At 37.0% G+C, this 26791-nt stretch overlaps 2 protein-coding genes across 2 annotated transcripts in view; one reads left to right on the top strand and one right to left on the bottom strand.

The window, feature by feature from the left end:
* The window catches only part of LOC105355226 (NACHT, LRR and PYD domains-containing protein 12-like), a 354920-nt gene that overhangs the window by 145872 nt on the left and 182257 nt on the right, over positions 1–26791 (top strand). The window lies entirely within an intron of this gene.
* On the bottom strand, positions 514–14587 carry LOC111948638 (zinc finger protein 436-like). Its single transcript, XM_023962511.1, has 3 exons — positions 14136–14587; positions 7939–8232; positions 514–2549 (listed from the first exon to the last, which is right to left on the bottom strand). The coding sequence occupies exons 1-3, from the start codon at positions 14278–14280 to the stop codon at positions 1318–1320; spliced, it is 1671 nt and encodes a 556-aa protein (XP_023818279.1). The 5' UTR covers positions 14281–14587; the 3' UTR covers positions 514–1317.

The raw sequence follows: 26791 nt of genomic DNA, 5'->3' as shown, positions 1-26791 counted from the left end.
ACAGCACTCTCAGGACTAGGGCCTCGTCTCGAGGGCACTGTGAGTTTCCGTACAGAAAAATAGCCTTTGGACAAAACGCTCTTTCTGTAAAGGCCAGTAAACTCTGGAACAGTCTTCCACCGTACATAAGGGAGTGTCTAACATTACAGACCTTCAAAACACAGCTCAAGCAGTGGCTGAAAGCAAACCAGTCCTGTAACCACTGACTTTTAACTTTCACAATGTACCACCTTTTTGTGTTCTTACTGTATCTGTGACTCTGTCTTTTGTTTTGTCCTGTTTTATGTTTCCTGCCTAGGGACTATGGATGCAAATTAGCATCATTGCTATAATCCAGCATGTTTACGCCTATCATTGTTTGGTAGATGTTCATTAATGTCCACTGTCCCTATTAAATAAAGCTTAAAAAAAAAAAAGCAGTCTGACCTGGAATTGAGGAGTCCATATTTGGAACCAGCAGAGAACCAACAAACAGCAGAAACTACACTGTGGGAAAGACTCCACACTTCTGACTGATGTTCACATTCACTTTATTCTTTACAGTAAAGATTGGGACAGAACACTGAGAACCAAATAGAACAGAGGAGAAGTTCTAATGTACGGTCTACTAGAAAAACATGAATCACAAGAACACCAGACACAAACACCAGTCTGGTTCTTTATCCACCCCTTCCTTCATACAGTTTTAGGAAAATCTTTTCGTCTCGTACTTTCTTACACGAGTCAACAAAATATAAACTGCAGTCATGTATTCAAAGTATTTCTAGTGTTGTCATGGTAACACACAAACTTAGATGGTATACAGTACTCATTGTCGCAGAATAAACTACAACCACAATGATAAACAAAACAACTTTAAACCAAAATAAAATACTGCAAAATATAAAAATATTAATCAACCTATAAAATTATACAACAAATTAAAAAACGAAAAACATCAATACAAGTAATGACACTTTTGACCGATAAAAGCTGTTCATCAGATATAGATTTAACTATTAGATTTAAAAGCAAAACATTTGTATTTACAGGTACATCAAAGAGAATTATTTATGTAAAAAAATGGATATTTTTGCCGAAATAAAAGTTTCATATTAAGGGTGAAACTCATTGTCTAGTATCAATCCTCTATTTTTTTGAATATTGATAATTGTAGCTGATAAAATCCTAAAACATAGTATCTTTGACATTTTTATCATGTCAGATCAATCAAAAAAGATGTTTTCTGTGCATATCAGACATCAGTGGACTCTACCTTTTCGTTGCATTTATGTGTGAGTTCTTGTATGCTTTCAGATAAGCTATACGACAAAAATTTTAGCTGCATTCTTTACAAAAAAAAGGTTTTTCTCCTGTGTGAATTCTCATGTGTTTTTCGATTCGAGACACATCCCTTAACTTGTTAAACATTTTTGACAAGTATAAGGCTTCTCGACTGTACAAGATCTCATGTCTTTTGAGTGTAGAAATTTGCCTAAAACTTTTATTACATTCTTTACAAGAATAAGGCTTTTCTCCTGTATGAGTTCTGAGGTGTCTTTTGAGATCAGACGTTTGACAAAAACCTTTATCACATTCTTTACAAGAAAAAAGCTTTTCTCCTGTGTGAGTTCTCATGTGTCTTTTAAGATCAGATCTTCGAACAAAACTTTTATTACATTCACAAGAAAAGGGCTTCTCGCCTGTGTGAGTTTTCATGTGTCCTCTAAGATGAGATCTATCCTTGAAACTTTTATCACATTCTTTACAAGAATAGGGCTTCTCGCCTGTGTGAGTTCTCATGTGTTTTTTGAGATCACATAGGCGACAATAACTTTTATCACATTCTTCACAAGAAAAAGGCCTTTCTTTTGCATGATTTCTCATGTGTTCTTTTAAATAAGACAACTTTCTAAAATCTTTATTGCATTCTTTACAGATAAAAAGTCTTTCAACAGGCTCAGTAATGTCTTTGTCTACATGAGGACCAACTACTCTTGAGTTTTCACCAGACTTTAAAGAGGAAATTATTTTTTCCTTTGGGGATTGTTTGCGTTTCTTAACCAAAGCTGCCTTCTTTGATTTTTTACCAACATCAGAGTCACACTGACCTGCTGACATGTGAGAGCTGTCCGCACTTTGGACATGTCTTCTGTCTCTTCTCTTCCTCTTATCTCTGTTCTGTGGGTCTGTCTCTTCATCTGTAGTTGATGTTGATTCTTCATGTTGGTTTCCTTCTTCATCCTGACTATCAGTTACATTAAAGCTCTGCTGATTGTTTAGATCTGCTTCACTGTTCTCATCTTCCTCATAAGTAGGAATCTCCATCAAGATATCAGTCTCCTGCTTCAAATTAAGCCGCTCCTTATCCAGACTGATGAAGAGCTCTTCTGGCTCCTCTTTGATCAGTGAAGGTTCTGGTTCCTCCCATACCTCTTCAGTCTTTAGAAGTTCTGGTTTCTCCTGTACCTCCTTAATCTGTGGAGGTTGTGGTTCTTCCTGTTTCACTCTGAAGTTCCTCTGCTGGTTGCAGAGATCTTCCTCTTCAGTCATCCAATGCTGGGGCAGGACTACAGGGAAACAAACACAAGAAGAGGCCCCTTGTTGTAAAAAAGTGGTTCAAATTCTGGAAAACTGGGAAAAAATGTCAGAGCACCAGGAGAGACAAGTATTGGTGTAGAACTATAGTGGTCTTGGGTTTTTATTTTTTTAAATTACAATTTAAACATGTCTTTTTTTTCAACACGTTTATTTTTATGGTCTTTTTACAGCTGCTTATTACATTTGGTGTACACACCGTCAAAAAACCTTTTCTGAAAACAAAACTGACTATAAAGAAATGCTGTTGGTTCGTACTCAGTTTTCTAGACATACAGTGCTCAGCATTAATAATAGCAAATATCAGAAAATATTATAGCGAAATTCAGAAAAAATTATACCAAAAATTAGAAGTTTAATAATCAATCACAAATCAAAAATGTTATTTTGTACACACAAAACAGTGATTTTCTTAATAAATTAATTCAAGCCCATGTTGCAAAAACGAGTAAACCCCAATTTGCGTCTTAGGAGAAAAGCCACACTTAATTCTATTTAAAAGGCATTTAACAACAGGTGAGTCTAATGATTCATGTAAGACATTACCAGCACAGGTGACTAGAAAAGGGCATTTCTTAAAGAAAAGCCCGTTCCAATTCATGCCGTCAGCAATGGTTCCCCATGGAAAAGAAATGTCACAAAATCTGAGAATGGTCAGTTAGATAAGAATCGTTCACTTCCTGATAAAAGCATCACATTTGGTACAAATGTAGTCAAATATGTCCTCTTTCATATGAGAGCAAGACCCACCTTGGATCTTCTTGGTACTTCCATAATTCAAGATGGCTTCCAAATATGGTCGCCAAAAAACATGTTTTTGCTAACAACTAATTATCTATCTATCTATCTATCTATCTATCTATCTATCTATCTATCCATCTATCCATCTATCATTAATGTATTGTTAGCTAATATAAACATTTACATTCTGCACATTTCTCTTCTTCTTGTTCTCTCGCAGCTGCTCACATGTTCCTTTGCATAGCTGATAGCTTGCAATTTAATAAAACTGTGCTTAAGCGATGTTGTAAACAATGTTATTCTGTTGTTCATGCCCACAAAACCCTCTCCCGTTCTCATGCTGTCTGCATGAGTCCCACAACAACAAATTAGGCGCACCGCCTCATAAAGCGCCACCTACATTTTGGAGAAAATGTAAGACTTTTAAGTTCGCCTTGTGGTTCTGAAAATATGGTAGCCTATGTTTATACATATTTATGTTTTAAAAAGTTAAGCCTTAAAAGTTTGGTTTTAGTGACTTCAACAGAAGTTTATCCTGTTCAGCCTGGGACCTTCAGCATGTTTTGGATTTTGGCCCCCTGAGCAATTGAGTTTAACACCCCTGGTCTAAAACTATACAAGCTAATTTACTTAAAGAACTTTATGGTCAATGGTGTCAAAGACCTTTTTTGGATGAATGCTAACTAGATTTGATATTTTTGTCAACTGTCATGGCTGTTTCTTTGTTTCTGTTTGTTGGATTACAGCCATTGTTGTTAAATTATTGGCTCTAAAACCATAATGGCTACTGTCCAATACATTTTTTCTCTCGAGGAATTTATTCAACCTAGTAACAAACAATCTATGATTTTTGAGGACTGTGATAGTAGAGATATTGGTCTGTAGTTGGTAAAAATGTTTTTTTTTTTTCACTTTTGTAGAGCATAATTATCTTTGCAATTTTCATTCCATCAGTGAAGATTCCTGTTGCAAAAGTTAAATTACATTTATCAATGAATGGATGAATAATGTCTTCTATTATGTTTTTTTAGAACAATTATGTCCAAATCTGTAGATCTCCTCTATCTTATTTATTTCATTTATCTCTGATGTTTCTTAATAATAATAATAATAATGGATTAGATTTATCTGCGCTTTTCAAGACACCCAAAGCGCTTACATTATGTCCATTATTCATTCACTCCTCATTCATACTTGGTGATGGTAAGCTATGGTTGTAGCCACAGCTGTCCTGGGGCAGACTGACAGAGGCGTGGCTGCCATTTCGCGCCTACGGCCCCTCTGACCATCACTGGGATCATTCATGCACATTCACACACCAGTGGAGCCGCACTGGAGGCAAGGAGGGTGAAGTGTCTTGCCCAAGGACACAACGACAATTGGCTGGGGGGAGCGGGGATCGAATCTTAAATACACTTTTTGAGAAAGATGGTTTTACTTTATTCCTGTTGATATAGCCGTTTGCTGTAGTAGTCTTTTTTTTTTGTTCTTTTTTTTTAAAATATGGAGACCTGCTTATTTTTATACACTTTGTATTAATTTTCAGACTCTTGTGTCCTTAGTTTTAAAAATATTTGATACAAATTATTTTTCTTCTTACAGGCATTGTGTAGGCCTTTTGTCATCCATGGTTTATTTCTGCACCTCTTTATTATTAGTCTTTTTATTGGCTGTTTTTTTCATACAGTCTTGTTAATACTTCGATGGTTTAATTTTGACTGAAAATTGTTATATATATCAACTGATATATATGAAATCAGAACATTTTGGAGTTTTTATTTAAAAACGGTTTGGTCTTTTCTCATATTATTGTCAATTGCATCAATTGGTCTATGTCCTTAAGGAAAATAATGCAAACTTAGAGAAATTCTGCATTCATGTGGTGTTAGAGTGATCAAAAAAAGAATTTTACAATTTGGAAAACACACATGACCATAAAAAACAACAAATCTCCCAACACCACGTGAATGCAGAATGTCTTTCAGCACCCAGACAAAAGGTCAGTTTATTTGTAGTGCACTATTTATGGGTATAAACCAAACTTACAGGGAAAATAAAACATTAACAAATATATATTATATATATATATATATATATATATATTAATATATATATATTTATTCCAGTTTTGCGGGCCAGATTAAATAGCTTGATCCCTGTTCTATGGCTTCTTGTTACCGATCCTTGCTTGTTTTACTATTTCGGATTGGAATCTAGCGTATACGTGTTTATATACTGAAAAAACTGGTAGGTGGTCGCTGATATCAGTCACCACAATTCAGCATTCCCTCAGACCTTCAAAAGCGTTTTATATTGTTGATGGTTTAATGCATATGTCAACTGATGACAAAACCGATTGTACTTTTTTTTTAATCATGTAAACCATTTTCTCTCTGAATTGTTGGGGTTTCCTCTTTGTTAGTTGAAGAAATTAACTAAGATACTATGATTTATAGAATGTTGTCTGCTGCACTGACCAACAATGTCTTCTGTCTGTTTTAAACTGGAAGGTAAAGAGACAGAAGAGACTCTTGTAGGACAAGCAGTTGCAGGACTGCATGTTAGGAAAGCTTTTATCTGAAGAGAACACTTCATAATGCATGACTAGTAATGACAGTTACAGTTTGCTGAACAGACCCCTCCTTCCCTTTTCTTGTGGATGCTTGTCAATACGAGCGTAAATCGTCAGAGTTCGTCTAAAGTGACGTCGTAAAGAGGAAACTAAATTCTGTACCAGACAGGATGAAAAGAGTTAAAAGGAAAAACATTTTTTTTAAGTATCTTCAGATTGTGACTAAATTTAGTAATTGAACTAAAATTACAGTCAGTTTTTCATCATAGTGCAAATAAGTAGGATAGCGTAAAACTAAATAATAATAAAGAACCATTTCAGTTCTTTTCAACCTTTGTCTGTTTTTATCCAAAACCCAAAAGTTTTCATGTTGAGAAATGTGAATAATTTGAATAATACAGATTCAAATCAAAGGTAGAAAAGAGCTGATATGATCCTATAAAAAGAACATCTCATTTTTGATGTAAGTCATAAAATAACCTCCCACTGCCTGCCATTGCTGTGTTTGGAGACCACAGCTTGGGCAGGAGCTCTGCGCATTGAATGTATAAGAGGCGCTCTGTGTGTGTGTGTAAGTTGGTGTGTGTGTGTGTGCGCGGGGGAGGGGGGGTGCGCGTTGGGAGAGGGGTTTGCATAGAGCTTGCGGCTTTAGCGTTCAGCACCAGGTCTTTCTTGATTTATTGCTGAAGAGCACTACTATGATTTATATTTCCAGGTTTTGTTTGTTGTGTTGTGCAGCATATTCCTATTTTGAATCTGTATAATTTTGAGCGCCAGGTCTTTCTCCACACCCAGAGAGTCGAGAGTGTCGATCAGTCCACTCCACTTTCCAGACCTGGTGCTGCCTGCTGAAGCCGTCATTGGGCAGCGGCGCTACAGACAAATTCTGTAGGGGAGGTGCTGCAGAGAGGGAGCAATTAGTTCTGAAAAAAATTATTCTTTGAGTGATGAGTATTCTCAAGAGGTGTTCTTAGACTTTTTTTAATCATTATTTTGAGGGCTTATTTGTTTAAGAATGTGGACAAATGTCAAGTTCTTACTAGATATTTTTTACCCAGAATTCCAGCAGCAATTAAACACATCTGTGGAACGTATGTCCCAGGTTGTCGACACCTGATATTTATTGGTGTTAAGACATTTGTGGTCAACATTTCTTTGGATTGCTCAGAAAAATGTTCCTACTGGTTTTATGGGTTAAATATATACTCTGGACTTAATGTTCGCTTCTTGTGCGTTTTGTTTTTTTCTTAATTGTTGGAGATGGAAAAAAATGCTCCTTGCTGGTGCAGACATAGAGGTTGGAAGGCTAAATTCTATAAATGATCGACTTAATAGCCAGAAAAACAGAAATAAAAAGTATTTTGTTATTTTGTTAAACAGTGAAGTGGAACTTTGTGGCTCTTGTTGGGTTTTGGTCTGGAAGAAACTGGATCAAATGGTTCTTTTAGTGTTAAAGGTTCCAGACTCTTGATTTCCACTGAAGCTATGAGTATGAAATGTCATTCCACTGACAAACCGTCAACAAAATGATCCTGATGCTGCTGAGGTTCTTATGGAAGTGAAGCAAATCTCAGCAGAGATGCAGTTTTTCTAAACTGAAATCACTGACATTAAACAGCCTGAACATTCATGGAGCTGAACTGGACACAGAAAAACCTCCCTGTTGTGTTTCCTCCCACCAATGAGGAGCAGTTTGATGAAGATGAAGCTGCACTGGAGGAAGAATCAGTCCAGAAAAAGATTGAGAACAACTCTGACACTAAGCAGTTTTTCACTGATGTGTTCAGGTTTGAATCTTTTCTGTCTGCAGATCCATGAGCAGGACCCTGTCTTTGGGTTTTAGCTTGAAATGTAGTTTTGGAAATAGAATCTGTCTGAATGTCTGGAATTGGAGACACGGAGACATCAAAGAGGTTTAGATGGATTTTGGGATTGACAGAGAAATATGGTGAAAAGAACTAAACTACAAACTCAAGAGGCTCAAGATAGAACCGTTGTTGAAGTGAACATAACGATAGTGTGGAGATGAAGCTCAGAGTCACACTGACCTGATGTGTGAGAGCTGTCCACACTTTGGACATGTCTTTTGTCTCTTCTCTTCCTCTGATCTCTGTTCTGTGGGTCTGTCTCTTCATCTGTAGTTGATGTTGATTCTTCATGTTGGTTTCCTTCTTCATCCTGACTGATGCAGAGTTCCTCTGGTTCCTCTTTAATCTGCGGAGGTTCTGGTTCCTGAAGTTCCTCTTTAATCTGTGGAGGTTCTGGTCCCTCTTCTTCCACTCTGAAGTTCATCTGCTGGTTGCAGAGATCTTCCTCTTCAGTCATCCAATGCTGGGGGAGGACTGCAGGGACACAAACACAACAAGGAGCCTTTTATACGTTTCCAGGACATTTGGGTTTTGTCAAGCACCAATAAACTCAGTGATCATTGGGGTAAATACCTGAAAAGTCTGGACGACCAGAAGAGACTAATTTAAATGATTCAATAAATGTGTTGTTATTTAAAATTGATATAATATAAATAAAATTGAAAATCAATCAATAAATGTATGAATATATATAAAATAGCATTTTAAAAAAACATTAAAGTTTTTAATGACATATTCAATTATTTTATGGTCCAGTATGAGCTGGAAGGGACAAACTGAAAGAAATATAGTGCTCAGCATAAATAATAACACTCCCACTACATTTGTCAGAAAACCTTAAGTGTCCTTTCAGAATCAACATTTTCTGTGAATTACAAGATTACAAAATTCACCTACGGAGGCCCATAAAGGTGGGACATTGATTCCAAACAAGATATGTTATTTTGAACACAAAAGTGATTTTCAATCAATTCAAGCCCATGTTGCAAAAATGAGTACACCCCAGTAGTAGACATTGGGAGAAAAGCGAAACTTAAAACTACAACATTCTAATTAACAGGCATTCAACCACAGGTGAGTCAAATGATGCATTTAAGAGGTGTCAGCACACAGGTGACCATAAAAGGGCATTTCTTAACAAAGAACAGCCCCTCCCATTTCATGCTGTCAGCAATGGCTCCCCATGGAAAAGAAATGTCACAAAATCTGAGAAAGGAAATCATTTCTGTGCACAAAAAAGGTGAAGGCTACAAGAAGATCAGCAAAGCTTTACATATCAGTCAAAACACTACAGCAAAAATGTAAGAAAGATGAAAATGCAACAATCTTACAGAGATGTCCAGGCCATCCATGAAAGCAAACATCTGAAAATGGTGTGTGAATGTGTATGAATGTCCCAGTGATGGTCAGAGTGGCTGTAGGCGGTAGCATCTGTCAGTCTGCCCCAGGGCAGCTGCGGCACCATCAGTAGTTCACCATCACCAAGTACGAATGAGTGAAGGAATAATGGACACATTGTAAGTGCTTTGAGCGTCTGGAAAAGCGCAAATAAATACAATCCATCATTATTATGATTGTTGTTGTTTTCCACATATTCTACGCAAAACAACAGATTTTGTGTAAAAATAAAAGACTTTTGTTTGTCTAATTTAGAATAAGAAATGCAATTTCTAAAAGTGACCATTATGGAAGTATTTAATATGATAATAGACTCCCACAAGCCTCCGAATAACCCTTGTGCTATCCTAGGCACTTTAACATTGGGAGTGGGGTCATCTAGACCCCACTAGACCAGTGGTCCCCAATCCCCGGACAAATTGATCATTTGGTACCGGGCCGCACAGAAAAAAATAAAATAACTTAGCAAGTGAATGAGATTTCTGGAAAAAAAACAAAGTCAGTTTTTTGCTGTTTAGCAAACAAAAAAATAATAACACTCTGGTATTTAACGAGAAAACAGATAATGGCATAAAAAAGTAGAAAAATAAGTAGAAAAATATAACCTTTATAACTTGTAAGAAACAGTGGCGCACCTTCTTAAATCGTATTAGTGGGGAAAAATAATACTGAGAACATTTGAGGATTAACATTTACCAGAAATGCTTTTTCACTTTCACAATATAACTGCATCAAATGGCTCAAAAATAAAAATTAAATGTCAGTCCTTTAAAATGCTTTCTCATTTTCTTCTTTAACATTGTTATTATGTGACATAATTAGAGCGAAAATGCAAAGAGGGGATTGCATTTTCGCTTTCACTTTTACACCAACACTCCGTCTACACTGATCAGACATGCTTGGCTGGTGCAGAGCATGTAGCCGCACCGAGTGAGCACTGACGTTATCACCACGCCTCCTTCCTGGAAATGCTGACTGGTGACTCTCTCTTTGCCTTCATGCAGGGGGGGATTTTGGGATGCAGGAGAGCATGTGAGAAGCGTAACAAAGCTCTAAAACACAACAAGAATCCAGAAAGGATATTCGGTGTGTTAGACCATCTGGTTCACCATAGGCCTAATGCATCTGCCGTTACAAAGCATATCTGATGTACTCCTACAAAAAGACATCAGAATGGGTGTCTCAGTTATCTCCTGAAAAGCTGGAACAACTAGTGGGTGATGTAAGAAAAAGAAGAAAGGAGCTGGAGGCTAAATTCAAAGCAAGGGAGGCCAGTATCACAAAGCAGCATAGAGAAAAGCTACAAAAAAGCAGCTGAGGGTTTGGCAAAAAGCAGGAGATCATTTTGAAAAGAAGAAGAACTTGCCTGATATAATCATTGATGCGGGTCTTTGGAAATCAGAAAAGGATGTTGATAGTGAAATGGAGAAATTCCAAGCTCTAACAAATCTGCTCCGTTTCCGGCAGGAAGTGCTACTGCAGGACCCCAGGGGAAGGGAGGATGTTTTTATTGTTAACAAATAAGACAGTGGAGGGAAAGGTAGAAATAAGCCATGGACTGAACTTAAAGATGACTTAATGTTTCTTATCCAAACTGCTGTGGCTGCAGGGTCTTCTCAGAGTATCTCTGAGTGTGCCCAAGAGAAAAAGGACCATCCCATTCTTACCAGGATAAAAAAAAAAAAAAAGAGTACGCCACTCATTTGCAGATGGTGAAATCTACATTGGAAAAGTTATTTCCTAAGTCCCTGGACTTCCATCCGGGTTTAATGTAATTTATGAAGGAGATGAAGCTTTGTTTAGCTACAAACTGATGGATGCCTACAAGGATGGAAGTCTGGAGATCATCATTGAAAGTTCATGACTGTTGCTGGGTTATTGAGTATTGTGGATGTTTGCATGATGGCTAATGAAACTAAAAAATAAAAGGGTTATTCAATTGAAATTCGTGTGTTCTCTTGAATTGCCATAGAGTAGGAAAAAAACAGATTTCTAAATATTTCATCACATGTAGCAATTAATTAAACACACTAATTATAAGGAAATTTGCTGAAGCACCTGAATAATGTCCAGTGAAAATTTGACAGTGTTTGGATCAAAAATAGAGATGTATTCTCTAGAAGAAAAAAAGCTCATTTTTGCTCATTTGTTATTTTGTTCCCATTGTTTTAGCAAAACAAAAGTGATCATTTAGACTTAAAATAGTAATAACTCGCTTTAATTTAAGTCTATCTAGCTGTATGCTTTTATTTTGTTCAGATTTTTTTTAACTTTATTGACAATTGAGGTATCATACATTAAATAACGAACAATAACCATAGAATCAACATTACCTCGAAGATCAACCACCAATGCCAAACATAACATATTAACATAGAAAATAAAGAATCGAGGGGGGGAAAAAAAGACCATAACACACAAATAAATAAAGACAAATAAGTAAAATAAAAAAATAAAAGAAAATAGAACCAATGTAATTAGTCAAATACTGGTTAGGGGTACATGTGAAGTTTGTATTTCTGAACAAAACTAAGCAATTTCAAGCCATTCTTCTTTTTCATATAATAAAGTGATTAAAAGTTAAAACAGAGCTCCTTATGAAATGTGATAAAAATGGTTTGGTCTTCAAAAATTTATTTTTGTGAATATAAAACTTTATTTGCAATATCAGGATATTAAGAACAGTACTTTCTGGTCTATTATATGATACCACACCCAATAGAACATTTTTTGCATGTAAATGAACTGTGTGACGGTGTGGCACTGTCAGATGACGAGGGGGACACACACCGTGTTTTATTGTTTGTGTATTTATGTATTTTATGTTTAAAGCTCATTCCTGTGAGGTTACCTGCCAGGTAATGAAGAGCAATGCCCAAGGGGAGGGGCTTATCATTTAAAGGGGGTGCGTCAAAGGAAGAAAAATGAGGGGAGATGGAGGGTCTGAAAGGGGAGTTTGATCGCACCTTGGCTCCTCTGCATCCTTTCTCGGCGGGACCCCGCCACAAACTGGCATTGCAATTTTGGAACAATACCACAAGCAGAAATCTTCCCAGAATGTTTTTATAACTCTGCAGTTAAAGAATAAATGATCCACCGTCTCAATGTCATTTAAACAAAAACTGCAGTCATTCTCTTCAAACCCAAAACGAAGCCTCAAAAATTCCTTGGATGGATAAACATCACTAATTATTTTAAAATGAATGTCTTTTACTTTTGGTAAAATACAAAATTGTAAGTAATTCAACTTTAATTCAAATACCTCTTTGTTATAGAAGTGTTTAGAAATGCTTTTTTTCTGATGAGATGTTTGGATAAGAGTTCTTTAACAAACAATCTGCGTATGAAGCTGTTTGGTAATTCTGTCTTTGTTATCGACTGCCCATCCAAAAAAGAGTGGAGGGAGTTTTAATTGAACTTTGTTTAACAGTAGATTTTGTGATAATTGTAACAATGACAGAGGAAGAGTTTTGATCACAGCATCATATTGTTTCCGATCAAATAATTGGAAATTAGAACTAAAATGTTCAAACGTCAAAATATTTCTAGAATGATCCAATAGATGCAGAACAGACCAATGAGTTATATCACTAGAGGAGACACGGCCGCTTTAGAAGCCTGGCCGACGGTGGCGGAGCGCGACGCCATCTTGGTGAGGTCGACGACGCCGACATGACAATGATTTCTATTGCTTTTAGTGGCGTATAAGTAGCTTTTATATACTATATATATTTTTACATTTATATATATTTATACATATACGTAAATATATTATATTTATATATATAATCTATATACATATAAATATACATCATTTGTTGTTGTTAAAGAAGAGAAACAGTCAGCCTTAAAAGTTCAAACTTGCAGGACTTCTTACAAATAAAAAAATTATTACAAAGAATTTTTTAAAAATAATTTCTAAACATTTAGAAGTTGTAGACCTCTTTGACATTTAATTTAAATTATTATGAAAAACCCAACAATAAGTCAATAATAATAATAATAAATAAATAAGTCAATAAAAAATAAGTCTATTAATATTATTATTAATAATACTACTACTACGACTAATAAAAAAATAAATATTCAAAAGAAGTCCAAAAGCGAACAATAGATTTACCCTAAAATAAACAACAACAACAAAGAAAAACAATAGATTTATACTGATTCATGTTAGTGATCAGTTTGTGTAACATAGATGCTATGGTGTCGGGTTTCAAGCCAACAGTCTGGCCTCTTATCTAAATGTGTTTCCACAAATGTTCTGAACATATCCAGACTGTATTGCTAGTTGGTACCACAGTGATCATCTGGGTTAGCTCTTTTTATTGCTATGGTCCACTTTTTCCTTAAGTCTGAATCCATTGGAAACCTGCAAGAAAAGTTCAGTCTCTGAGTCAGAAATGTATAAATCTATATTACTATAATAGCCTAGTATGCTGTATACAGGTTTAGCAAAATAAAATTTACATTTATGTCGACAGTAAATTATACGTACATCATGCAGCATGTTGATAACAGCCCTGCAACATCATGCATGTCAACATGTGTATGATTAATGAAGCCCCTGCAGCATTAAAAGAAAACAATTAAAATACTTACCTCTGATTTTGGCAGTTGAAACCCAAACAATGAACTGGTATTTTGCAAAAAATGTGTTCACATGTACTGCAGTAATAACTTGACCTCACCTAGTTGGCGGTGCTCTCCTCCCATGAGGAACCACGTGATGCCTCCTTTAGTGATAGAACTCATTGGAACAGACCGTATCCCTTTAGTCGGCCAGTTATTGTAAAACAAGGATTTCCCATCATGCCTTTGTTTATACTCTACCAATAGCTAACATTAGCGGTGAACCTATAACACCAGTAACATTGGATCTATCCAGCTGAAAAGTTTGGATCCAGATAGCAGCTCAAACGAGGAAAACAAAGACGTTCATGGATCTATTTGTCTGCAGGTGGAAGCAGTGAACAAACCTAGACGGTGGAGCTGAACCTGCGGGTTCCAGCTGCTATCCAGCAGTCTGCGCTGACGACAGAGCTCCTCGTCGTTCTGGACGATGGTTCCTTCAGCAGCAGAAAGTTGTTCTCTGACAGAACCTTCCTGAGGTTCGGAAGACATGGTTCCTGCTCCGATCTTCAGCTCCAACTCCCACAAACACCGCCGTCCTCTTCACTGCAGCTCCGATCGATCATCTGCTAGTCTCACAATCACAGCAATCCACGTTGTCTTTCCGTTCAACACTTCTTCACTCATTTACGACACTTTGGAACATTCTGAGAGTTCCCACACGAACCACGTATCGTCCTTTCTGTCCAAAAACCTCACAAACGTCCCAACAAAACACCACCGACCTCTCAACACAAGCTAACGCTGCTAGCCTGCTAACAAGCTAACGCTGCTAGCAAGTCCTCGTGCTGTTCTTCTTTAGCTGGTAAACAGCATAATGGTGCGTTAGCGCCACCAGCTGGTCTGGAGTGAAAATGTTTCACACTTTACTACTAACACCATTGGTTCTATTCCCCCTGTCCCTTCCCTGATAATACTGAAATTCCATCAAATAAAAACTTGACGCAGATCAGTCGTTATAATATTGTAAACTGTTTTTTTTACCCTTCAGTTTCCAAATTTGTTTTTGAAATGCTTTTCTGTGTCTCCGGTATTTAAACACTGTGAAACTTTATATTTTGCTAACTTGAAAACTGCCTAATTGGACCACAATATTGTTTAAAATGCTGCCACTATTTACAAAAAAACATTTAATTTTTAAAATACAAAAAAAAAATATGAAGGGCTAAAAGAAACTTCAGGTATGCATAAACGATTGTTATAAATTATATGACCTATGCACCAAAACTAACAACAATGTACAGATTTGACTAAAATGCAGGGAAGACTGAAGAGCTTTAATCGCAGGTTTTTAAAGTATTCTTAAATCATGAAAACACTGAAATGAACAAAAAAAGAGAATAAAATAAATTTCAAAGCAAAGAATTGTGAAAATCGCCTTCAAAGAAAAGAATACCAAAATAAAAAAATCAAATAGCAAATGTTCCTCAATGATTAAATAAAAAATATTTAAAAAGCACAAAAGTCAGATGAAACATAACAATAGCAAACGAGAGAGAAAGAGAGAGAGAGAGAGAGAGAGAGAGAGAGAGAGAGAGAGAGAGAGACAGAATCTGTCATCATCAAAACAAGTTTTTTATGTCTTTAAACTAAAAAGCAGTCAAAACTCCTGGAACAAACATCTGGATGATCATGTTCTCCAGCTGCAACAAGGAGGAAGAAGGTGAGCAGATGAGGATGAGGATCTTCAAGCTGTTTGAGGAGGAGCTGAAGAAAAGTTTTTATTTTATAGCTCATTGCTTCATCCAGTTCATATTTTTAAGCAAATAATTAAGTTAGATCAAAGTGAAAAAGTTGAATTTTCCAACATCCATATGTGGTCTTATCACCCTCTCACGGTGAAAAAAGTATTATCTGAGCTTTTTCATCCACTAAATCATCTTCAAATGGACACGCCATGCTGCTTCACCTCTCTGAAAACAAACTAACCTTCAGCTAAACCTGCTCCAGACCAGGATATGTTCAGAGCATGAGTTGCTATGGCAACTTGACACACCCTGAAACATACCTCCATTTCTAGAACCGAAAGCTGAGGTTATCAACTTCCTTAGCCTCAAACTTACCGTGGGAGCTAGCAGAACCTGCTTTCTGGAATACCCCACAGGTGTTTGATTAGGCGCAGGTTATCTTAAACAAACACACATATTGACACAGTTTACTGCTTGTTTACTTTTCTATCTGCTTCTGTGTGTTTTGCAGATCAGCTGTTGCTCCTCCAGGATGTGTCCCTCCTCCTCAGCTGTGTTTCTCCATGGAGGAGTCCACAGTCATTTTGTGATAAATGCTGTTTAAGTTTCAGTCTCTCAGTCCTCTGTGTTGGGTCGTCCCTCATTCTCTCTAAACTTTCCTGCTGCTCCAACAATGTGGTCTGTATTCCGCATTTGGTTTTGTCTTTGCTCTGCCTGTTTTTTAAGACTCTGCTGGTTTTTCTACTTTTGTGATGAGTTTTGTTTTTCTTGATCCCGACTTGAGGTGTTTTTGGTTTTGACAATAAATATTATTATCTCGTCTCCGCCCTTCTCTCACACCTCATACAACTGCTGTACTTGTTCATAGTCTTGTTACGTCTCGGATCGATTATTGCAATTCCCTCCTGTTTGGTTTGCCCAATAAAACACTCAAAAAACTGCAGCTTCTCCAAAATTCTGCAGCCCGCATCATCACCAGGACCCTGTTATCCCACCACATCACACCAATTCTCCAAAACTTACACTGGCTTCCCATAAAACAAAGGATTAGTTTCAAAATTCTCCTCATAACCTTCAAAGCACTCCATACCCTACATGTCTGACCTTCACATTTCCATTCCCTCCCAATCTCTCTGCTCCAGTTCCTCTCTCCAACTTCATGTCCCACCTGCCCGTCTTGCCACCATGGGGGCCTTTTTCTTGTGGCCAGTCTAAGGCACACCTGTGCAATAATCATGCTGTCTAATCAGCATCTTCATATGGCACACCTGTGAGGTGGGATGGATTGTCTTGGCAAAGGAGAAGTGCTCACTTTCACAGATTTAGACAGATTTGTGAACAATATTTCAGAGAACTGGTTATTTTGTGTATGTGGAAAATGTTTCACATCTTTGAGTTCATGCCATAAAAAATGGGAGCAATAACAAAAGTGTTGCGTTTATATTTTTGGTCAGTGTACGAGAGTTTAAGAATTATAATTCATGAAGATGGAAAAAATATTTGAATTGGAGTAATGTGACATTTAGTTAAATAAATATGTACATTTAAGCTGGATAAAAAATTATTGAGTTTTATAGACGTAAGAAATTAGGTTGAATAAATTTAACTCAATTACTTGTTACCAATGGAAGTAATTCATTTAAGTTGGCAAAATTGGATAAGTTATATATTAATGCGTCACAAGGGAAATGGAAATAAGATCAGAAACTCGTGCGTTTACTTTTTCTGTTGTTTTTCTCCAAGCAGAAACTCTTTCTCTTGCGGATGCAGTTGTATTACTTTTTTGATGGTTTTATAATGTTCATACGCCGTCATTAAAATCTCAGAGTCCGTCTCACTGAAGTGTAGTGCTCTCTTTTTTCCCCCACGCGTTTCCCTCCTGGAATACGGTATTCCAGGAAGCATGTTTAAACTACCCTGACTTTAACCCTGAATTCTGGCTGAAATCCGCCTGAATTTGCTTACTCTGGGTACGTGGGTTCCAAGAGACCGGATATGAGTTAGCGTCTTTACGCTCGACTTAGTAACCCTGGGTTAATGCACGTGCATAAAAAGTACATAAAAAGACATTCTCAATTGATCGCCGATTTCTGGAGTCACCATGGAAACGTGTGGAGAATAAAAGAGAGTACTGTACTGCAGTCAGACAGAGTCAGAGATTTTAATGTCGGCGTATGAAGATTATAAGACCATCAAAGAAGTAATACGGCTGCATCATCAGCAAAATAAAGAGTTTCTGCTTGGAGAAAAAGAACGGACAACGAAAAGCAAGAGTCTCTGATCTTATTTTCATCGTGACGCATATATATATATATATATATATATATATATATATATATATATATATATATATATATATATATATATATATATATATATATATATATATATATACATAACTTATCCAACTTAAATTAATTCAATTGGTAACAGGTCTTCTTTCTCTTTCGGCTTTTCCCAGCAGAGGTAGCCACAGTGAATCATCCTTCATTTTTGTGGAAGATTGACACGGTTAACATGGCGATGTTTTTATGCCGGATGCCCTTCCTGATGCAACCCTCTCAATTTAGCTGGGCTTGTGACTGGCACAGAGGTAGAGAAGGAATTAGGGAGTAGCCCGGAGTTGAACCCTGTTCCATGGACGGAAAGTGCCATAACACAGCATGAGCTAAACTGGCTCCCAATTCAATTGGTAACAAGTAATTGACTTAATTGAATTCAACCTAATTTCTTACGTCTATCCAACTCAATTTTTTTTACTATTCAAATTTACATATTTATCTTACTAAATGTAATATTCCTCCAATTCAATTAAATGTTTTTCCATCTTAATTTATTGTACTTCTTGAACTCTTATGTCTAAATTTGAGCCTGCATATATACTTATTTTCATAACAAAATTAATGAAAAGGAGACTTTTGGCATGTAGCCATATACCATATATCTGAATTTATCATTACATCACTACACAGCAGGGGGGCTAAATAAACTCATCATCCTCTTCCTCCCTCTCACTCATGGTGCAGAAATAATTAAATATAACAGTACAAATAACTAAACAATACGCAGTAAAACAGCTAAACAACTAAACACATTTGGTCAAAAACCCAAACTTAAACCCATATCCACCCAGACAGGCAAAGGGAATGATATCCCACAATTCCTTGCAGTGCCGATCTAACAGCAGCACCAAAGTTACACCTACTTAATTGAATTAATGCTGGTTTTGTATGTATGTATGTATGGTGAACAACCTAAAAAAGACATAAAATTTTATCAATTTACCACAATAAATATACAACAGTTAAATTCATGACTCCATGATTAATTCACTGTACACAATTAATTTGTTAAAAAGTTAACATCATAATTGCAGGAATGCATTGAAAATACAACAATAAATATATTTCATAAATAGCAGTGCTCGTATAAATTACATTCAATGATAGACTAAACAAACATTTGCGCTTAACGCACAGTGGATCATAATAACTATGCCCCGCTTTATGATCGAATCTTACCGACTGCCTCTGTAGTTTTGATGCCTTTAACTAGATTTATGGACTAGATTGTTGAGATCAATCAATCAAACTTTATTTATAAAGCACTTTTCATATAAAAGTATAACACAAAGTGCTTTACATTAAAACAAAAACAAAAATAATATAAAGACCAGCATGAAAATTAAAATAAACAAGCACAAAAATAAATTTAAAAAAAGGGCCCCCCTCCCCATACCTAAACACAGCCCCCCACTTCTTTCACATCTCCCACCCCCCCCTAACTAATGGGGGAAGACGATGACAAATGACAAATAAGAAATAGGCTGAGCACGAAAACAAGATGTTGGATACGCTAATAATTGGAGCCTCCCTCTCTGATTAGCCGCATAACCAGCCAAATGCAGCATCACAGGCGGAGACCGCTCCTGCATAGCTAATTCGTTGATGCAGGTTCCCATCCCAAGCTGCAGCAGCTGAACAGCAGCCAACCCAGAGGGAGAGGACCCAACTGTGGAAGCACCGGACATAAAAATAAAATTAAAAATGAGAATGAAAAAGTAAACATTGAAAAAAGCAATAAACAAAACACAGATAAAAGGTAAATTAAAATTAAAATAACACATTCAAATATAGTGTAAGTTCATAAAACAAGATAAAATGAATAAAAATAGTGGTAGTAAAAAATTAGTTAAAAGGGTCTTTAGCCTTTTCTTAAAGCATTAATGCTCTCTGCGGCTCTCATGTCCTATGGCAGACTCTTCCATAAACGGAGGCCATAGTGCTGAAAAGATGCATCTTCTTATGTTTTGGTTTTTACAGTCGGAATGGTTAACAGACCAGTGCCAGAGGATCTCAGAGTCCCAGAGGGTTCGTACTTTACTAAAAGATTGGATAAATAAGAAGGCGCAAGACCGTTAAGACATTTAAAAACTGTTAAAAGTATCTTAAAATCAACCCCGAAGCATATGGGGAGCCAATGCAGGGATTTCAAAATTTGGGTGATGTGAGCTCGCCTCCTGGTCTTGGTGAGAACTCATGCAGCAGAATTTTAGAGAAGCTGAAGGTTCTCTAATGTTGGTTTTTGGGAGACCAGCAAGCAGGGCGTTACAGTAATCAATTTCACTCATGATAAAAGCATGCATTAGCATCTCCATATTAGCAAAAGAGAGAAGTGGGCGGACCCTAGTCAGATTTCTGAGATGATAAAAACCAGTTTTAACCACATTGTCATGCTTGGTGGTAGCGTATGCAGACCCAAACGCTGAAACCCTAAACAACAGACACTGGAAGTGGCGTGACTGGATTAATTTTTTTTTTTTTTAACTTGTCCTGTCCAACAGCTGGGCAGGCAGATGAGAGCTGAAGGCCTCTTGTGTTGGACATATTTTACTTTTACAACAGGGGCTATGAATCTTCTGACGAACCAGAGGTATGTCTGCATAAATCCCTTTTGTAATTGAGGCCAAACTTTATTAATTTCAACCATGTTTGAAAATCTTTGGTGTTGGACCGGACGGAAAAGGAAAGAGGGGAAGAAGAGAGAGGGAGGTTAGAGAGAGGGGGGGTAGGAGGGTGATAATAGGAGGGGAGGGGGGATAAGACCATGAAGCAGCATACAGCAAACGTTCCAGCTTTCGGTTCCAGAAATCGAGGTATGTTTCAGGGTGTTTAGTTGTATATCTGTTTTACTGTGTTTCACCGTGTTTTGCCGAGTTATTTTGTCCTACTATGCTTACGTCTCTGCAACATGAGTGAGAGTAAAGGAGAGGATGATGAGTTTATATAGCACCCCCACCATTAGTAATAGTAATAACAGTGACGCAAAATTCTTTAATTAGTGTTTGCACTCCGTGCATTTTTCCCCCGTTCTTTTTATTGATAAAAAAATGAGCATATCTGCCGGCTCAAAGTAAGACATATGAGAGTTCAAGAAATATAAGTAATTAAGATGGAAAAAAGATTAATGGAGTAATGTGACATTTAGTTAGATAAATACGTAAATTTGAGTTGTATAAACAATTATTGAGTTTTATAGACGTAAGAAATTAAACTAAATTATTTATTACTAGTAGAAGAAATGTATTTAAGTTTGAAGTTACATATATATATATATATATATATATATATATAACTAAATAATATATATATTAGTTTTCTCCAAGCAGAAACTCTTTTTTTTGATAATGCAGCCGTGTTACTTTTTTGATGGACTTATAATCTTTATACGCCGTCATTAAAATCTCAGACTTCGTCTCACTTTCGTCTCAAGTGTCGCGCTTTTTTTTCTCTCCACGCGTTTCCATGGTGACTCCAGAAATCGGCGATCCATTGAGAATGTCTTTATGTACTTGACATGCACGTGCGTTAACCCAGGGTTACCAAGTCGAGCGTAATTACGCTAACTCATATCCGGTCTTTTGGAACCGACAAACCCAGAGTAAGCAAGTTCAGGCGGATTTCAGCCAGAGTTCAGGCTTAAAGTCAGGGTAGTTTAAACATGCTTCCTGGAATACCCCCCAAGAGCAGTGGAAGTTGTTGGACAATAATTGTCCAGAAAGAAGTGGAGCTGCTGGACCATCACAGTATTTCAGACAAATGGATCAGAGGAAAAGCTTTGCTGTTGAAGCTTGGATCCAGACTCAGAGATGCTGCCAGGAGCCTTTAGAGTCACAAGTACAAACTGATAAATCTATTTACCAACAATTGATTGATGCACACCACACTTACACACAAATAGAAACAAAAACACACAAACCATGTAATGTAAAAAATCTTTTTATTTCCTGTACAACAGAGACTCTTTCAGGTTTCTGGGTGGAGACTACCACAAACTCACACATAAGGGGGCGGAGCTCTGCTCAAGTGTTCCTGAATCAGGAAATGATGAAGTTGAGAGTTTTCCTCCGTGACAGAGGAGGACAGAGCAGGACGAGACGGTGGCTCCAACGTTCTTCTTCTTCCCGGTGAGTCTTTGTGTTTTCTGTTGTCTTCTCCACTCATGATGAAGGCCGTGACGTGTCTGTGTGTTCTCCTCTGTGAGGAAGAAGAGCAGCAGAGGAAGAGCTCAGACTGAAGTTTGTCTTTAACTTGTTCTTCTGTTCAAAAAGAAGAGAGTTCTTCCAAAAACCAGCAGCTAAAGGTCACTGCAGGTCACCTTTCTTACAGAAACAACACAAACACACAAAGAGACCACAATGCAGCTGTCAGAGCTGCTGAAGGACAAACTTTGAGTTCTGCTGGATCCTTGTTCTTCCAAACAGTTAGTGACTCTGTTCCACCCTTCCTCTCAGCTCAGATTCAGAAGACATTCAAATGAAATTAAAATGACATTCAAATGTTGTGAGAGGCTGTGGAAGCTCCTCAGTGCTTTGATCTCTGCTTAAGAAGGTTGTGAGGCTCTCAGGTCCTCAGTGCTGAACAACTGCATGTTTCCAATCCTCTCAGTACTGAGATCTCCTTCATTTCTGAACTTCTGACATGATTCTGATGGAACAGAGCTGGGAGCTCGTCTCTGATTGGTTCTTCCACAAACATCACTTTTTCATCATCTGTTCTGTAGTTTGAATCAAATCACCTTTAAAAGGTGATTTGACGTACATACACTGACTGGGGAATATCTGATTTGTCTGCTTACATGGCACACGCAAATGCACGTATCCGATTCGTTTCCGATTTATTTCAACATATGGAAAGGCCTGTATCTGATTTGAGAAAATCGGAATCCATGTGCTTTTGTCCTGTTTACACGCTCACCGGCCATCTCCGATCTGTGCCACATGAGAGGAAAAGATCGGAAATTGGGTCACTTAAACCGTGCAGTGTAAATGCGGCCTTAGATAGCTGAAATGTTAGTACCAGTTTAAAAAAAAAAAAACTGGAAAGATTGGTTGCACTGAAAATTACAGACTGATAGCTCTGGCTAGTATTCTATCTAAACTCTTTGCTGGCCATGATTACAGAGTTTGTGAAAACGACTCAGAATCAATTTGGGTTTATAGAAAAGCTTGGTACTGACATGTGTATATATGTATGCTCTTAAAGAAATGATCTACAATAATAGGAGTCTAAATTCCTCTGTTTTTCTGTGTTTTTTAGATGCCTCTAAAGCATTTGACAGGGTAAATCATAGAAAATTATTTATGAAACTGACGAAAAGAGGTGTACCCAAATGTGTGGTGCGTATTCTGGCGTATTAGTATGCTCAACAAACAATGCAGGTTAAATGGGGAAACCAGGTGTCAGAACCTTTTAAATCCACCAATGGGGTGAGACAAGGGGGCATTCTGTCTGTTTAATTTATATTTGGATGAATTGTCTCTTAATCTTAACGCCTGTTACACTGGTTGTGTGGCTGGAGATCTCATTATCAACCATTTGACGATCTAGTTGTGTTGAATCCAAGTACTGCTGGTCTTCAACAATTGCTTAACTGTTAACTGCTTTCTGATCATGATTTCTCAGACAAAAGAAGACAAAAACCAAGAATGTCCTGATTTTTACCTATCAAATGCTGTGCTTGTGTACTAATAAGATCAAGTATCTTGGGCATGTCATTTCAGAATACTTGTCAGATGACGCAGATATCTACAGGCAGTGTTGTGTGGTGTATGGCCATGCCAAAACTCTTTCTCGAAAGTTTGGTATGTGTACAGAAGGAGTCAAGGTGACATTATTTAAAACATTTTGTACTCCTCTGTATACAGCTCATCTTTGGGCGATCTATATAAGTGCCAGTATGAGAAGGCTGCAGGTGGCGTACAATAATGCTCTAAGAGTGCTTTTAAATAAAGCCAAGGAGGACTAGTGCTAGTGAGCTTTTCGTTTCTCTCAGAATTAACACTCTCTGGGCTTTCATGCGCTTACTCATGTCCAAGTTTATCTGCAGATTAAATGCTGCAGAAACTCTTTATTTTGCTGATGATGCAGCCGTATTACTTCTTTGATGGTCTTATAATCTTCATACGCCGACATTAAAATCTCTGACTCCGTCTGAATACTCTCATCTTGGCTATGAGTAACATTAGATTTAGTGCCATACGCTTCCAGCCAAATTTATGGAAACACTGGAGGGACTGTCTTTTTATTTGTCATTGTCATTGGTATTTATTCTTATCCTTTTTTAAATTTTTTTTAACTATAAACTATTTACTGATTGGACCATGAGTTTGGAATAAAATCTATCTATCTATCTATCTATCTATCTATCTATCTATCTATCTATCTATCTATCTATCTATCTATCTATCTATCTATCTATCTATCTATCTATCTATCTATCTATCTATCTATCTATCTATCTATCTATCTATCTATCTATCTATCTATCTATCTATCTATCTATCTATCTATCTATCTATCTATCTATCTATCTATCTATCTATCTATCTATCTATCTATCTATCTATCTATCTATCTATCTATCTATCTATCTATCTATCTATCTATCTATCTATCTATCTAGCTATATAGATATGCTAGCTATGCTAATGGGGCTAATAGTGCTAGCAGAGTGATCAGCATCATCCACTGACTCAGAAAAACACATTGTTCATGATGCTAATTATGCTAAATATGCCAGTAATGCTACTATAGCTAAAAGTGCTAGCTAAGTGATCAGCATCATCTAAGTCAGAAAATCACATTGCTCCATTGGTGAGAGCTATATGTCATGAGTTGATTAAAAAAAACACTTTTTTTTCAAAATGGCACCATTTCTGTAGATTTTATCTCCATAGCGACCACTTTATATTTTGGTCGCCTCGAGATGACAAACAGATCGACACCAGTTTCAGATGAATCGGAAAAAGTCAACTTATTGTTGTCCTTAGCAACAGTGGTTTTTCGCTAACCACGCCCACACTTTTCATTATGTTTATTTCCAGCCCTGGATGCCTGCATTCAAATTTCACAGTATTCCATTGAAAAAAAATAAAAGTTATAACAGTGCACCACTTTTGCTAGTTTGCCATGCGCACGCTGTTCAAAATCTACAACGTCTAATTGCAACATTTTTTCCAGAGTAGCTTTCCGTTGATGCCCGAAAAGTTACGAGACGATTGATGAAAATTCCAACGTCAAGTTTTCATTTGTATCTGGTGCTTAAGGTGCTTTTTTGTGAAGATTCAAGATGGCGGCCTTCTCTCGAGATCAAAGATCGATGTAACTCGACGTAAGTGCTAGTTGTGGACTTGTGCTAGCAACATGTGTGTGAAATTTTGTGAAAATCCAGAGAAAAAAAGTTCATTTTTTCATATTGTGTAAAAACGCAAAAATGGCGAGATTGCAGATTTTGGCTAATGGCTTCATTAGTCAAAACTGGTTTCATTAGTCAATTAGAAAATCTGAATTTTTTCGCTTTTGCTGAGTCAGCACATTTTTTGTGACAGTTTCTTGCTTACCACGGCCACATTCCTTTGTCGATCTTGTTGTGTGTAACATTGTTTTGTTCAGCGTGGGCCAGGGAATCGCATATTTCCTCTTCACAACAATCCAATAAAAAAATGTGTGAGCTAGCTAAGATGGCAACAGCGAAATTGCCATGCGCACGCCGTTCAAAATCTACAACTTCTAATTCCAACATTCTGTCCACAGCACCTTGCTATGAATGCTTGAGAAGTTACAAGACAATCGCAAAACATCTCAAAGATGAGTTTTTGTTTATGTGTGGTGCTAGAGGGGCTTTTAAAAACAATGCAAGCTGGCGGCCTTTTCCTAAGGTTAAAGGTCAACAACACTTCTGTGGTGTTTGTAGACTGGAGCTGGCAGCAAATGTGTGCAATTATGTGAAAATCGCTCACACAAAAGTGTTGTTTTCCCATATCGTGGAAAAACACAAAAATTGCCAATTCTCAGAGTTCGCCACAAAATGGCCACCAAGTCATGTGGCCATCCCATAATGATTTCAAACCCCCAACACGTGTTTTGCATTCATAACAGTATTTTGAAGTAAAAAAATTTCACCCCCATTCACATTTTTTTTTTTTACAACTTTATTGAACAAAGCATAAGCATACAAAATCCAGCATCAAAGACTCAGAAAGAGCATCAGCAGTGATAGTCAATGTTATCAATCCAAACTTATTGAATCATTTCAAGAAGAAAAAAATAATAATAATAAAATAATCAGAAACCCCCATTCACATTTTTTTGACGGGATTGCTCGCCGTGATGTCATCGTCTTCGGGGGGGTGACGTTGACTTTGTGGAAAATTCATTTGCGATTTATCCCAAGTGTGTGCACATTTTGGTGACTTTTCGAGCATGCGGCGGGGGTCATATTTTCGCTGAAAGGCGCCGAAATAGTTCCAACTGCGAAAGCAATATGGTCCTTTCATCAGTGATGCTACTGCGGGCCATAACAAGAATTCGCAACATGAAATCACTTAACCATTTCTACGACTTTGACACCACTAGGCAGTAGCGGTGCTATATAATCTCATTATAATATCTCATATAATATCATCCTCTCCCTAACATGATCAAATAACTAGAAAATACATACTAAAACAGCTAAACAACTAAACACAATTGGTCAAAAACCCACACTTAAACCCAAGTCCGTCCAGACTGACAAAGTCTGGACGGACTGGAAAGTCTGGAATGGTATCCCACAATCCCTTGCGGTGCCGATCTAACAGCAGCACCAAAGCTACATCTACTTAATTGAATTAATTTGAATAAAAGTAAAATAACTGTCTGAAAACTACATGTTATTTTAAAGTGACTAAACAAAAAAATGATTTATCTTAACTGAAGCAAATAATTAAGTTAGATCAAAGTAAAAAAGTTTATCTTTCCAACATCCACATGTGG

This window comes from Oryzias latipes, chromosome 2 (genome assembly GCF_002234675.1).
Source record: "Oryzias latipes chromosome 2, ASM223467v1".
NCBI classification, from domain to species: domain Eukaryota; kingdom Metazoa; phylum Chordata; class Actinopteri; order Beloniformes; family Adrianichthyidae; genus Oryzias; species Oryzias latipes.
Note: the sequence above shows the minus strand (reverse complement) of the source record. Positions and strands in the feature narration are given on the sequence as shown.

What these genes read in the sequence shown, in the direction of transcription:
- LOC111948638 (XM_023962511.1), bottom strand. Translation starts at nt 14,280, where the DNA reads ATGTCTTCCGAACCTCAGGAAGGTTCTGTCAGAGAACAACTTTCTGCT. An exon ending in GGTTCAGCTCCACCGTCTAG is followed by an intron (nt 8,233 to 14,135) that starts GTTTGTTCACTG and finishes GTGTCCCTGCAG; the next exon opens with TCCTCCCCCAGCATTGGATG. An exon ending in GGACAGCTCTCACACATCAG is followed by an intron (nt 2,550 to 7,938) that starts GTCAGTGTGACT and finishes GTTTCCCTGTAG; the next exon opens with TCCTGCCCCAGCATTGGATG.